The sequence below is a fragment of the Amphiura filiformis genome, chromosome 1 (assembly GCF_039555335.1).
Source record: "Amphiura filiformis chromosome 1, Afil_fr2py, whole genome shotgun sequence".
Classification (NCBI taxonomy): Eukaryota; Metazoa; Echinodermata; class Ophiuroidea; order Amphilepidida; family Amphiuridae; genus Amphiura; species Amphiura filiformis.
The window spans coordinates 68,774,754-68,789,196 of record NC_092628.1 but is presented as its reverse complement, the minus strand read 5'-3'; the positions used below and the strand labels follow the sequence as shown (position 1 = coordinate 68,789,196).

The following is a 14,443-nucleotide window of genomic DNA, read 5'->3' as shown; positions in this document are numbered from 1 at the left end:
CATACCAGGTCAAAAACAAAGGGAGCATTATGCTAATTATAATGATCTCTACTACGAATTTAATTATCACCAAAACGTATAATAACCATAGGCACTGAGCGGCATTGACCTTGTTAAAGAGATGGGTGACCTATGCAAATAAGAGCAAACATGAAACTGGAAAGTGGAAAGGTCAACTTACATTACATAATCAGTTTCCAGGCAGAGAACATTATTATGGGATAGCACATGTCTTAAAGCATGACTGGGGTATTGATGTAAACAAACCTTGACTGAACTTGGAACAACTCATGCATTTTTGAGGAAAGAAACACAAATAATTTGCAATACAAGTAAACTTCCAAAATGAAAACAACATTTGTCACTTCCAACACATTTATGAGGAAGTAAAAAACACAAAATAATAGATAAACTAAGATCAGGTGATGACCTTAATAAAATGTTTCTAAATTTAGCAATGTTGTCACTTTGTAGAACATTTTTAAGTCCTACCATAATCATGTCCTTATAAATGACATATCCAAACAACAAAACTTATCCAAACAACAAAACTACTAAACTTTCAAAATATCAAAACAAAACAATGCATAATCAAATTCTACTGATTGCTATTAATTAAATAAATTGGTTGTATACACAATTAGATCAATATTTTAATGATCCTCAACCAAAAACAATCATAAAACTTTCAGCCAAACAAAATAATATTAATTAGTGACCAAAGTTGATGACCTTACGAATTTACACTAAGGGCGCACACTACCAAAAACTTTTCAGGGCACATAACACTATAATAACATAAAAATAATACACATCAAGAAACAGCTGATCGTTAACAATGCAGGGTTTTACATGATTGCAGAAATGATGGATTTGACACCATACGAAAAGATAAATAAACAAGAAAATTTGGAAAGCTCAAGACATGTCCTTTAGCAGCCCTATATTTTTGCGGGATGAGATCATTAAGGTTTTTCAGGCAAACCACACAGAAAATGACCAAGTTTAATGATTGGCGGAGCATACGTCTCCCTAAACACAGGCTAGTCCTCTTTAAAAATCATACTGCAGTCACACTCATACAGTTCCTTTAATTTGTTATCTAAATTAACCGTCAAAATTCCGTGCGAAAAATACCCTAATTTTGTCTTAATTACTCGCCCAAATTTTGTTACAGAGCCCCCACAAAGGCGATGCCGCCCGGCATAAAAAACGCTGACACCAACCAAAAAGGGACAAAATTTGGGCTGCTACACATCATGTAACTTTAAAAAAAATGGGTTAAACAAAACAAGAGTTAACGATCAGTGTTATGACATAATATAAATGATAACAGCACCAACCAGTACACAATAATAAATGAGCATATAAATTTCTACATATTTCCAAAGGTATAAAAACGATGAAAACAATGTCACTTTACACATTTTGCCAACCCATCCCACACAACAAAACAATACTATCCAAAAAAAAACTTCATCCCACTTCTGACACCATTTTGTAAAAGAATAAGGTTCCGAAAAATGAGGAGGCGTGGGCCGGGATTTTTAAGTCCCTCTGGATATTAATAAAAATAAATAAACAGTGCAAATATTCGCACTCTATAAATTGGCTAGTTTTAGCGTGGTTTTACACCAAAACATTTTCGTGCACATAGACAAATAAACAAAGATAAATCCAAAATGTAAACAGGGTCATATCTGAAGTAAAATTTTGGATCACTTCAAAGCTGCAAAACTATTTTGAACAGACATTAAGATAAACAAACAAAACAAACCTTTTCTTTCCACAAACAAGACAAAAGTATATATCACAAGTTCATATCACAAATAAAAGCAATTTATAGTCCGATTTTTCAGTCAAAAGTCAGTATAAAAATGAATTCTGTATATTTTATAGTTCAGCATGTTATTAACTGGTCTCTGGCATATATTTATAGTGGCGAAGATGGAAATCGTGAAACAAATGTCCTCCAGACCGAATAGAGTTTTAGATTCTGATGATACACGTTGTGGTTCAGGTTCACGATGATAGTCATTTGCCTTAGAAGAAATATAATTGCACGGAGTACGAGAGGAGATGGGCATCCCAGATGGCGGAGTTGATATGTCCAAATTCAGTTGTTGTGATGAATCCATGGGCCTACCTGTACACTTGTCTACAGCTGGGGTGGGTGAAGTGCTTACATGTAGAACTTCAACTGGTGAACTTGATATTGAGAGTTGTATATTTTTGCACACTGATGATCCATTTGGAGGAATTGTTTTGGCATGTTTAGTGGGTAATTTACTACCAGTGACACAATTGCCATCACGTCCAGTTATATTTACTGCTTCTGAAGTCCTTCCTGAAACACTGATAATGTCAAAGACAATAATTTCACCTTGTCCAACACTGGCACGCTTGTGTCTAGGGTTCGGTTTAGCAATTCCTGATTTATGAATAAAAATGTCTTCTGCATTGTCTGTTCTGGTAACAAATCTATACCCTTTAGTCACGTTAAACCATTTCACAGTTCCCTCAACATTTGTTGCAATTATTGGTACAGGTGTATTATCAGGTGAGGCAGAAACACTTGAAGTCGAAGAAACATTCACTGTCTTTGGATTCTTGCATTTGCAAGGCTGCTGATGCACAAGTTTATTTTCCAGTTCTTTAACTTTGCTTTCCAGTTGCTGTAATCTCTTTAATAAACTCTCCATTGTAAAAACTGATGTTGATATAAAACGATACTACTTGGTGATAAAATGAAGAATAATACAGATGACACAGAGCTATTTGTTGACAACAATATATTTATTTTACAAAGTGGTGGAGGTGGTCTAGCAAGGAGCTGGCATGTTGGAGACCAGAGCTAGACTGACAAACATACCAGGTCAAAAACAAAGGGAGCATTATGCTAATTATAATGATCTCTACTACGAATTTAATTATCACCAAAACGTATAATAACCATAGGCACTGAGCGGCATTGACCTTGTTAAAGAGATGGGTGACCTATGCAAATAAGAGCAAACATGAAACTGGAAAGTGGAAAGGTCAACTTACATTACATAATCAGTTTCCAGGCAGAGAACATTATTATGGGATAGCACATGTCTTAAAGCATGACTGGGGTATTGATGTAAACAAACCTTGACTGAACTTGGAACAACTCATGCATTTTTGAGGAAAGAAACACAAATAATTTGCAATACAAGTAAACTTCCAAAATGAAAACAACATTTGTCACTTCCAACACATTTATGAGGAAGTAAAAACACAAAATAATAGATAAACTAAGATCAGGTGATGACCTTAATAAAATGTTTCTAAATTTAGCAATGTTGTCACTTTGTAGAACATTTTTAAGTCCTACCATAATCATGTCCTTATAAATGACATATCCAAACAACAAAACTTATCCAAACAACAAAACTACTAAACTTTCAAAATATCAAAACAAAACAATGCATAATCAAATTCTACTGATTGCTATTAATTAAATAAATTGGTTGTATACACAATTAGATCAATATTTTTAATGATCCTCAACCAAAAACAATCATAAAACTTTCAGCCAAACAAAATAATATTAATTAGTGACCAAAGTTGATGACCTTACGAATTTACACTAAGGGCGCATACTACCAAAAACTTTTCAGGGCACATAACACTATAATAACATAAAAATAATACACATCAAGAAACAGCTGATCGTTAACAATGCAGGGTTTTACATGATTGCAGAAATGATGGATTTGACACCATACTGAAAAGATAAATAAACAAGAAAATTTGGAAAGCTCAAGACATGTCCTTTAGCAGCCCTATATTTTTGCGGGATGAGATCATTAAGGTTTTTCAGGCAAACCACACAGAAAATGACCAAGTTTAATGATTGGCGGAGCATACGTCTCCCTAAACACAGGCTAGTCCTCTTTAAAATCATACTGCAGTCACACTCATACAGTTCCTTTAATTTGTTATCTAAATTAACCGTCAAAATTCCGTGCGAAAAATACCCTAATTTTGTCTTAATTACTCGGCCCAAATTTTGTTACACATGCATCACATTGGTTTGCCGTTTTTGTTATTATTGTAATTGCTTGATTTGTCCTTATTTTATTTTAGCCTAAATTTGTATTTTTAATTATATAAGGCTACAATCAAACAATAAAAAATTACGATCACAATAAAAAACACTTTGTAGGCATAGCCTACCGCATAAAAATAACATTTATTTTTTGTTAATATTTCAATTTGAGACTTTAATGCCTAAGTTCAACAATACCTCATAGAGTTCTAGCATTATAATAAAGATGAAGAAAGTTTCAAACTGCAAAAGAGTAGGCCTACATTAATTTTAAAAGATCATTATTTTAAGGCATATCAAGAAAATATGCATGAAACAACTTCTTAACTTTAGAACCAAGTATGCTAGATAGACCTTTGGTGCTTTCGGTTTAAAATAATAGCCTATATTATACGTGTAATGTATAATAATTACAGTAACACAATTTTCAAAAATGCCTCCTTTGGCCCCCATGAACCAGATCGTGTCACAATTAAGGTTTAAATTTGACAATTGTCATGCCCGATTTTAATATTAATTCATGTTTCTTTTTCATATTTTATTTTTACTTCCGCTTTCTTGCATGTCATACCATCTTTATTTCATCTTTCCCCTTTAATAATTCATTTGAGACTGAAGGGGCGAACCGGGACCCCCCCCCCCCCACACACCCCCACACACCGATTTACGGTGAAGAATATACTGTACAATAAGGGACAATTTGCAGTTGATGTTTTTTGACAAAAACAAGATAACTTAACATGCTTAACAATGTAGTTTGGAGGCCATTATATAGGCCTAAATGAAAATGTGCCTATTCATACAGAAAGGTAGGCTTATTGAGGGGGCTGAGCCCCCAGCCCCCGGTTCTTAAGCCTATGTAATTTTGTTGACAGAATTGCACCACGAGAGTTTATTTTAAAAATTAACAGGTTTATTAATTTTGTAATAGTGCAAGTATATATTTTCTCCCGACATTATACATTGGGGCCAAAGTGTTTTGTTTATAGGGCAATACGGTATAGAAGGAAATGGCTTCTAAATTTACGACCTTTCGTGATCATACAGTAGGCCTACATCATGCTACAAAGAGCGTTTCAAAATGTCACACGAAAATGCTTTAAAACAATTAATTCATATCTATTAAAGTTTGTAAAAAGGTTATAAATGTAAAACATCTATAGGCCTAGGAAAAAAATAATAAAAATAAAAATAAGACCAGCGTTCAAAACATTTATGGAAACCAAAAGCTTTTATTTTGATCATATATCACGCATGGTAATAATTATGGGAAAGGTTATCCAAACAAGAAATAAAAAAAAAGGCACGAATTTGTGTTTTAGATTAAATTTCCTATTTGAAATTGTCTTGCATCAAAAGCATTGCTATTATAGGCCTACCCAAACTCGAAAATTGACATTTTGACATCGGGTTTATAGGCTTAGATGGTCGATCAGAGAACAGAGACATCAACATTTTTGACATCGAGTTTTAACCGTAGATGGTTGAATAGGAATAGAGTACATTTGAAATTCAAAACGTTTTAATCGTATTTAAAAAAAAAATGCTTTACGCTGTTCATGATGTTAAAATATGTATTGAATATTTCGTTATTCTAAATATTGAGAATTAGGCCTACTTTACTTAAAACAAACAAGGTTTAAAAATTGGTTTTTTTAAGGATATGCATGAGGGTCTAAGTAGGCCTATCCCCAATCATATTTTTCAGTGTTTTCTTTTCTTGTAAACGAGAGCCTAAAGTATTTTCCCAAGCGCCTCGGATCGGGTTCGGAAAAGTTTGAAAATAAGGGTTTAATTGATGCCCATTATTTTGTGTGGGAATATGCCTAACACTCTGAACATTCACAGAGGTAGGCCTAAACCATGACTGTCGAAATTAACTTTAAAAAGGAGGCAGAAAAAATAACACATTAAAAAAAATGCCTTACGCTGTCCATGCTGTTAAAATATGTATTGAATTTTCGTTATTCTAAATATTGAGATTTAGGTCTACCGTTTACTTAAAACAAACAAGGCTTAAAAATTTGTTTTTTAAAAGGATATATGCATGAGGGTCTAAGTAGGCCTATCCCCAATCATATTTTTTTTAAATCAAGTCTATTATAGGCCTACTTTACAACAAAGCTTAAAGACCTGAAAGTGTTTTCTTTTCTTGTAAACGAGAGCCTAAAGTATTTTCCCAAGCGCCTCGGAAAAGTTTGAAAATAAGGGTTTAATTGATGCCCATTATTTTGTGTGGGAATAGGCCTAACACTCTGAACATTCACAGAGGTAGGCCTAAACCATGACTGTCGAAATTAACTTTAAAAAGGAGGCAGAAATGGAAAAAAAATCGTCGAATCAACAGCTGATCATCATCAACGTAAATAAACAAAAGTGGTTGGAGTAATCGATAGCAACACTCGTTTCCGTTTCCTTGGTCGATCATCGTCGACGCGTCATGGATGTCGACTTTTACCCATGATGCTCTGCGTGAAGTAGATCAGCCAGGCGTGATCGTAGGTGGCGCGCTGTATTTGGAATCGCGAGAATTACCTTGTTTGTGCAATCACAATTGCAAACAAAGTAATTAATTGTTTTAATTCTGTTCAGTAGTCTTTAAACTATTGACAGAGTAGGTTAACACAGTACGTGGAACTGAAACAAAGCAATTAATTACCTTGTTAATGGATTGTTTCCATCCCATACTGCTTCTGTTTCAAGTTTTATGCAAAACCTATGTATCTACAATACATTCATCAATACAATATCTATTTTAAATTAATTGATTCTATTTCACATCAGATAATTCTACAATAAAAGCCAAAATTAAAGAAACTTAGTTCCCATATGACAATCCCATCAATCATATTCCCCAGAAAGAAACTAGTCATCTTCTAATGATCCTGTCAATCAAATTCCTCACAGCCTATGATTGGTTAATATAGCTTTTAAACTAATGAAGGCCCCACCATAGATACGCAAGGGGAGATACGCAATACTAACTAATCACAGACTCTGCTGGAGTTTGATTGACAGAATCGTCAGATGCGAACTAGTTTGTTTTTTCCAATTTTTATTATAGTAGACACCAAAATATCAATTTTAATTAATTAACTTGATTCTATATCACCCAGATTATTTCTAGCAGACACTCTTTGTTCAAAAATCAAGTGAATACAATCTACTAAAGAAAACCAAGGCAACAATGATACGATCTGATCTACATACCTGATAAGTTTGTGCATCAAATCAGTGTATTCTTCATGCATACTCTCCCAATATGAAGGCTTACATAGACTGCTAGCAGGCGATGGCAGAGCAAAGTACCAGAATTTATTGATCAGCTCACTGATCCGAATCCTGTCTTGTTGTTGCCAAAAATCATATGCATTCCTTGTCTGAAAAAAAAGCACAATGCTAAGTAAGGGTAATCATGCGAAGAGAGAAATTTGAAAATTGATGTTGTGTTTATAATGAAATCAGGGCCAAGAGCCCTTGCAAGGTCATGGCAAATCATTCCATCAACCATTCCAGGGATGGGAAGTTCGAGATCAGCGCAAGCCCTAATCGACATACATAAACCAGCGCAGCCAGGATCAACATCTCAAGTTTTGTATGGCTGGACTGGGACAATTACCAGTAAGGTATTTTTCCATGAGAACAGAGATTGACACTACAGGGATTCGAACCATCACACACCATAGTAAAGCACCTTACAGTTTGAGCTATTAAACTGGACTACAAAGTTTGCACCCATAAACAAAATGTTCTTGACAGGATACAATTTGTGTTGCATTCATGCAGGATCCCGGTTGGCGGGAATATATCTTTTAAAGTAGTAAAGACAAATATATTACAGTATTACTATTATCAGTATACTGTATTTTCAAAATTTGAAGAAAGAAAATACTTATTTTTGAAAAAGGTCCAAAATCACTTACACAGATATAAATGTCAAAAATCTAGTTACTACTAATTTTGAAATTTTGCTTATTTTTCAAAATATGGATGGAAATAGGTCAAAATTTGCATATTTTCCATTTTTTACCAATTTTGGGATATTTCTTATTTTTGGCCATAAAACAAATTTAAGGAAATAATTAAAAAAATCGAGAGAGCTTCTAGATTAATAATATGTAATTTTTATTATTAGGAAATGTGAATGTACATTGTATGGTGGACCAAACATTTTGGGTGTAAAAATTGCTTTTACCATCCTTTTACAATTCCTTTTTAACAATGAAAATAATGTTCACAAATTCACTACCAAACATAAATTATGATCCTTTGCGCATCTTTAAAATGCATAAGAAAAATATTGTCATAAAGTAAAATATTTTTCTGAAATCAATAACACATGTTGAAAGCCAATTAATGTAAATACAATTGACCTACTTTGCAACTTGAAGTTCATTTTACTATCAATTCCTGACACATTTAAAAAAAATAATAATAAATGCATCTTAAATCTTTGTTTTTAGAGCACTCAAAGAAAACAAACATCTTATTTTTTAAATTATTTTTTAGCCTAAAGGTGCTCCACAATTAATGGTTGATAATAAACTTCGAAATTTTATAATCTGGAAATAATCATGAAAACATAGATTTTATGACAAATGCAGTGCTCTTTCAAAACACATTTGGGCATGTTAATAATATGTATTTTCAAATACTTTCAGGCTTTTGAATTAAACCCCAGATATTACAATTTGAGTAAAAAGTACCTACAATTGTAGTAAATTGCAGTGTTTTTATACCTCCATCCAGTACTAAGGTCTTATTCATGCCATGAATGCATTCTCACTGACTAACACTAGCTGGGAAATACCCTTAAACAGGAAGTAAAGTGTAATGGTAAGAATAAACCTAATAATTGATCAGACCTATTGTCCTCTTTACACTCTAGTGAACTGTACAACCAAAATGAGAAGTTATACATACCCATGTGATTTGTAGCGGAAAACCCTGAGAATATCCTTTCCCTTTTTGGTTTATTTTGGAAAAATACTGACCGTTTGGTCATCTAAATGATAACATTTCATGTAATCTTCCTGTCAATAATTATGACCAATACAATATAATGTGTCAGGGACAGGAATTCCTGTTTTGTTTGTTTTTTTGTTGTCCAAATTATGACCTTTAAATGTCTTTATTTAGTCTCAGCCAGTTTGGAACATATTTTGCCAGATTTTAGCCTTTTTTTAGGTCCAAAATTTAGGGCTTATGTAAACAATTACTAATATGGTAATACATGCCAGTATGTTTTACAGCATGCTGAGTATAAGACATACCCAGTATGCATATGCTAAGAATTGGTTGAATGATTTTATTGTGTGTGTCAAGTAGTAGGCCTATATAGCTGGGATTTCCCATACATGATTAAATTGCACAATTCTGAAATCTATACAAAAATAGTTCAAAAATGGAACACAAAGGAGGAAACTTCTGCAAACAAATCTATGGTTTAAAGGCATGTAAAACTTATTGATTATATTAATCATGTTAATATTTCTATTGGAAGTAAAACAACTTCTTCAGATTTTCAATCATATTTTAATACAATTTGTTTCTATTTAGTTTAACTTACATGTATCGTTAAATTTCAGTTTCTATACTATAGCTATGGTGACACAAAATAATTATGTGCAATTATGAATTGGTTTCACTTTCCACATTATAGATCAAGATGAGGACAAATGCTCAGATTAATATTTTTAACCAAGTCTATGATGGATGCTGTTGTACATCGTTTGACACTGCCCCAGACAGAGCTATATCATATCAGTAGACTACCCTTTGTAATTACTGCAGACAGCTGTAATTTCTACAGACTCAAATTTAAATTGCGACTATAGGATTTAGCATAAATTATTTCATACACAGGGTGACAGACAAAATGAGATACTTTTTATAGGCCTTGAAAATGTAACACCTGTTTTAAAACCAGATTGAAATACTTTCTAACTTTAAACTTGAACTAAAACCGTAACAATAAGTTGCAGCTTTTTACTGCAGGTGCAATAGGTATTGGCTACCAGCGTGGCCCTACCATTGTATATCTTGAACCGGGATCTTAGAGTTAAGGTAGTTATGATGGTGTCACACAGATTTGCTTGAAAATGATACAAGATGTGTAGATGGGTATGAAAAACATGCCTACTAAGTTTTAATTTTTTCCAATTCCAAAAGAGCATTGTTGACTTACATCATTTTAACTCCATAGACTTTTTTTTTTGCATGTTGCCAAGTTAAAATCAAATCAGCAAAATTTATGAAACCAGATACATGTAAGTGAATTTCTCTCCTTTATGCACACTGCAGAAATCTGGTTTTTAATTAATTTTATTGCAAATATGTTACTTAAGGTTTTTTCCAAGATATTGGTCTTTTAAACAAAGGAGATATTTAATGGTAATGTTAGTACTTTTTTTCATTTCTTTTGACTTTTTCTAGAAACACTAAATTACCTAAATTCTGGAATTTTGTAGCTACATGTAGCTATAGGTCCAATTTCGTCAAACAAGGTATCGTAATGGTAATCAAATTTAGAAACTTCTCTGGCCAGCTTCTTTTAATATTCAAGTGTTTCTATTTCAAGTTATATATGTTTCTAAATTTCCTTAAAATAAAAAATAAAAGAGTAGTTTCCCTGTGATACCTGAACTACCTTAATTTCTAAACTAGTTCATGTAACCTTTTATTATTCACCTTTGCCCTAGGTAGAAATATTTTTGTATCTGTCAAATGAACCAATGAATTTTACCATGGGACAAAGGTTTGATTTGGTGGTTTATCTATAGTACCGTATTATGTTTGTTTTGTAGGATTTGTCACGCATATGAACTTCCAGAGCCGGGTCCCAAATTTGACACACGCATGAAAATAATAGAGCCATTTCATCATTCATACATAACTTGTATTATAGGTCACAATATTTATAAACTATGTATATGTTAAACAGGAGGTTAGAAGTTTTTCAACTTTACATGTCAAAGGAGCATGCCCATATTTCTTTTTGAGTGTTACCAATTGACATGTACTGCACATAACATATTTAGTTCAATACTAATTATTACTGATTCTTATTTATTACTAGTAAGCTGCATTATTATTACTAAGTATTAATGATATTGTTGTTGTTACTGTTGCTACTGTTGTTTTCATTGTTGATGTTATTACTGTTGATATGATCATAATTACTGTTATTTGATGCATCCCAAACAATGCTTTTTACACCTTTTGGAAATCAAAATTAGGTTACCCTTACTTTACAGTGACACTGTACTGATCAGAGTTTTGTCAAGCTGTCCCAATTTTCCCCTCATTCTTATTATATAGTTGCCCAACTTCAGACCATGGGTGCTGGAGTGACTAAATACTAAAAAAATGTACATTAATTTATAGTGCGCTACACACAGGCATAAACCATAGATACATGCGTTTCAATATCTGTAAACCCATGAGCCATGGAATCCGCTGACATAGAATAATAGAATACACAATAGAACACATACACATAGAACACATCCATAGAATTTAAAAAAAATTTTGTTGGAAGATATCATAAGATTGTGTGTTTTTAAAGGAAAAATGTCTAGGTCCGTATGTGTAGATATAAACGCTAATATCAAATGAGTGTAAAATGGTTCAATGTTGAACCCAATATCAGAAACCTTTTCTGAACACGAGACTCATGTTAATGCCAATGACCTGGTGCGTTACCCATCATACGAGCCTCGTGCTACGGGTCTTGTTAATACTAATAATAGACATTATTTTCAAGCATTGTCTTTTGTTCTATAACGTTTTATTTGCATATACAATCAATGATCAAAATAAACACAGGTTTGTCCATTATCTGTACCTCATGACTTAACTGGGAATTGACCGATCAAAGACCACCCATCCTAAGGCTAAATCTACACTGGGTCAGAGTGTATAACATTAGTCTTGCTATGAAAACTTCACCATACATTGACAGCTCATGTAATCATGTAAGTCTGCAGATGAGTCTAAGCTCAATACAAAATTATAAGCCAATCAAGCTTAGAAGTGATGCCAACACCCACGCTATGCCCATTTACGTAAGGTTTTACGAACACAACAGAATACACTATACCATAAAACACAATGCCTGAACCCAAACCTGTTCTTCCCAAATATTCATATGTTTTCAGTTAAAACACATTGCAAGAACCTAAACACTTTCACATCACCAAACAGAAATCTGGTCAAGTGCAATGGCTATTATTGCCAGTTTTTCTTTTGAGAAAAAGCTTACAAACCTACATTAAAGATTAAACTACACAGAAATATGCATAATATTGGATATAATTTTGATTTGTCATGACTAGCAGTGTTTATCATGCACATCTACCACAGATGTGATAATTTTAATGCATCCCTTGTCTTCTGTTTTGTGTCTACAAACTCTAGCATGATTTTTCAGAGAGAATGCATATCCCAGGCATCATTGACTTTAAGGTCCAGTTACTAACAATAATGATGGTCAACCTATTGTATCCAAGTCAGCGAGATAAGACAAAGCGGCTGATTTCATCTATCATAGCTGCCGCTAAGAACAAAAAATCGCTCCTGTGAAAAATATATGATGTTTTCCTAAGGCAAGATCTGTACACATCTCTATAGGACTTACATTGGTATCGTACAACCAAACCTGTTCCTGCAATGTGTTCTGAAGGCTTGTAGTAAACTTGCTTTCATAGAGTAAAGACACAGCTTATTTTGCTCGTGAGCTTGTTGTCGTGTTTGCTACTAAGTTCTATTTGAACTTGCCTTCAGATTTTGACTTGAATTTGTTTTTAAACTACAGCATGTAGTTTTTGCTGTTGGATTTTATATTTTGTTGTCTATTCCTGAAGAAGTGCAGTTTATCTGATCGAAACATCTCTGTTTGGTCTGCTTATATGTGCACAGTGATTTTCATAACTTGTACACTTTTGTACTGTTTTCCTGACACTTCTGTGGGCTAATTGGCAATTTTTGGCCATCAAACTTTGCCTGTACCTACATTGGTTGTTTGGTTCTCTATGTCTGCTTATGTGCATAGTGATTTTCATCATTTGTTCCAGTGCACTTTTGTATTCCTATTGATCCCTGTTGTTTTTGCAGGTTTAACACTTCTGTGGGCCTTGGAATTGGTAATTTCTGGCTATCAAACATTACCTACTTCCATGCCTACTTTGTTGTTTTTTGTCCCCCTCTGCATACCGTCTAGTCTGTATTTTGTTTCCCCACATCAAGTTGGTATACCTTGCTCTCTTTCTTTTCAAAAGGCAAGAATCCAAACCTGTTCTTGCAATGTGTTTCTTTTGTTTATTTGGGACCAAATATGACACTATAACTTACATCAAATGCTTGAGGCTGGTAGAAAGGATGTCTATTTCTCTCCAGAAGTGCTAACCTGCTGACAAGCTCTTCAACAAGGACCTAATTAGAATACACACAAGAAATAATACATAATATTAAGATGTAAACTTTTCAAAACTTGAAGCAAAATTTCAAATAAATCTGCTATGATTATTCAAGTTACATACATTCATATTTATATCCTCTGCCATGTTGTCTGCTGCATTATACAAATGTAACAGATTATCTCTTCTATTAGATAGATTAAACTGGAGATTAAAGTCTAATAAATCATAATCTGCATGGAAAAAGGGCAGCCAGCATTAAACATGTTAAATATAGTACTTGAACCATTTAAGATGTTAGAGATACATACAACCGGCACAGGTAAGAACATTTGCTAGGAACACTACTTTAAGGCATTACTACAAAATTATATCTGAGTATCAGTACATTATCATTTCCATGTCAATATATCAAATCAATCAAGCAAACAAAACTAAAGTATACAGTACCTTGGCAGGTGCTCTCCATCCCAATCCTTCCATGATATTCTTATCATAATACAGGTGTCTCTCTTCTGTTAATTGGAATGCACCCCTCACTACAGCACTCAATGTCTCTGTCTGGATGGGATAATCAGTATCATCCTCATCCTCATCTTCACTGTCCAGATGCAAGGAATATGGTGACGAGGTATGAGGAGAAAAGAGGAACTTGGAGGAAGAGCTGCGTGGGTGGTGGGATGATGATGGAGTGGATGCTTGAGAGTTTGGATTGCTGGTGCGACCAAGGACTGGGTACTGTGCACAGAGGAGGGCGTGTTTATACACAGAGAATTCCTGAAACGAATATAAAACATTATATGTGATGTGATAAAGCAAAATCAGTAGAAAGTCGGAAATATTGATTTTGAGATATGTGACACGATCAAGGGAAATGAGTCGGATGTCGCTAATATTGATTTTGAGATACTGGCAAAGAAGGTGTTACAATTCTTTTGTTTTATATTGTTTT

General features: G+C 33.6%; 1 protein-coding gene across 1 annotated transcript in view; it reads right to left on the bottom strand.

The window, feature by feature from the left end:
• LOC140162637 (uncharacterized) overlaps positions 1-14,443 on the bottom strand; it is a 62,770-nt gene that overhangs the window by 21,724 nt on the left and 26,603 nt on the right. The window contains exons 4-6 of the mRNA XM_072185915.1: positions 13,942-14,268; positions 13,427-13,507; positions 7,286-7,455 (exon numbers count right to left, since the gene is read on the bottom strand). Coding sequence (XP_072042016.1) covers positions 7,286-7,455; positions 13,427-13,507; positions 13,942-14,268 — 578 coding nt within the window. The remainder of the gene's footprint in view (positions 1-7,285; positions 7,456-13,426; positions 13,508-13,941; positions 14,269-14,443) is intronic.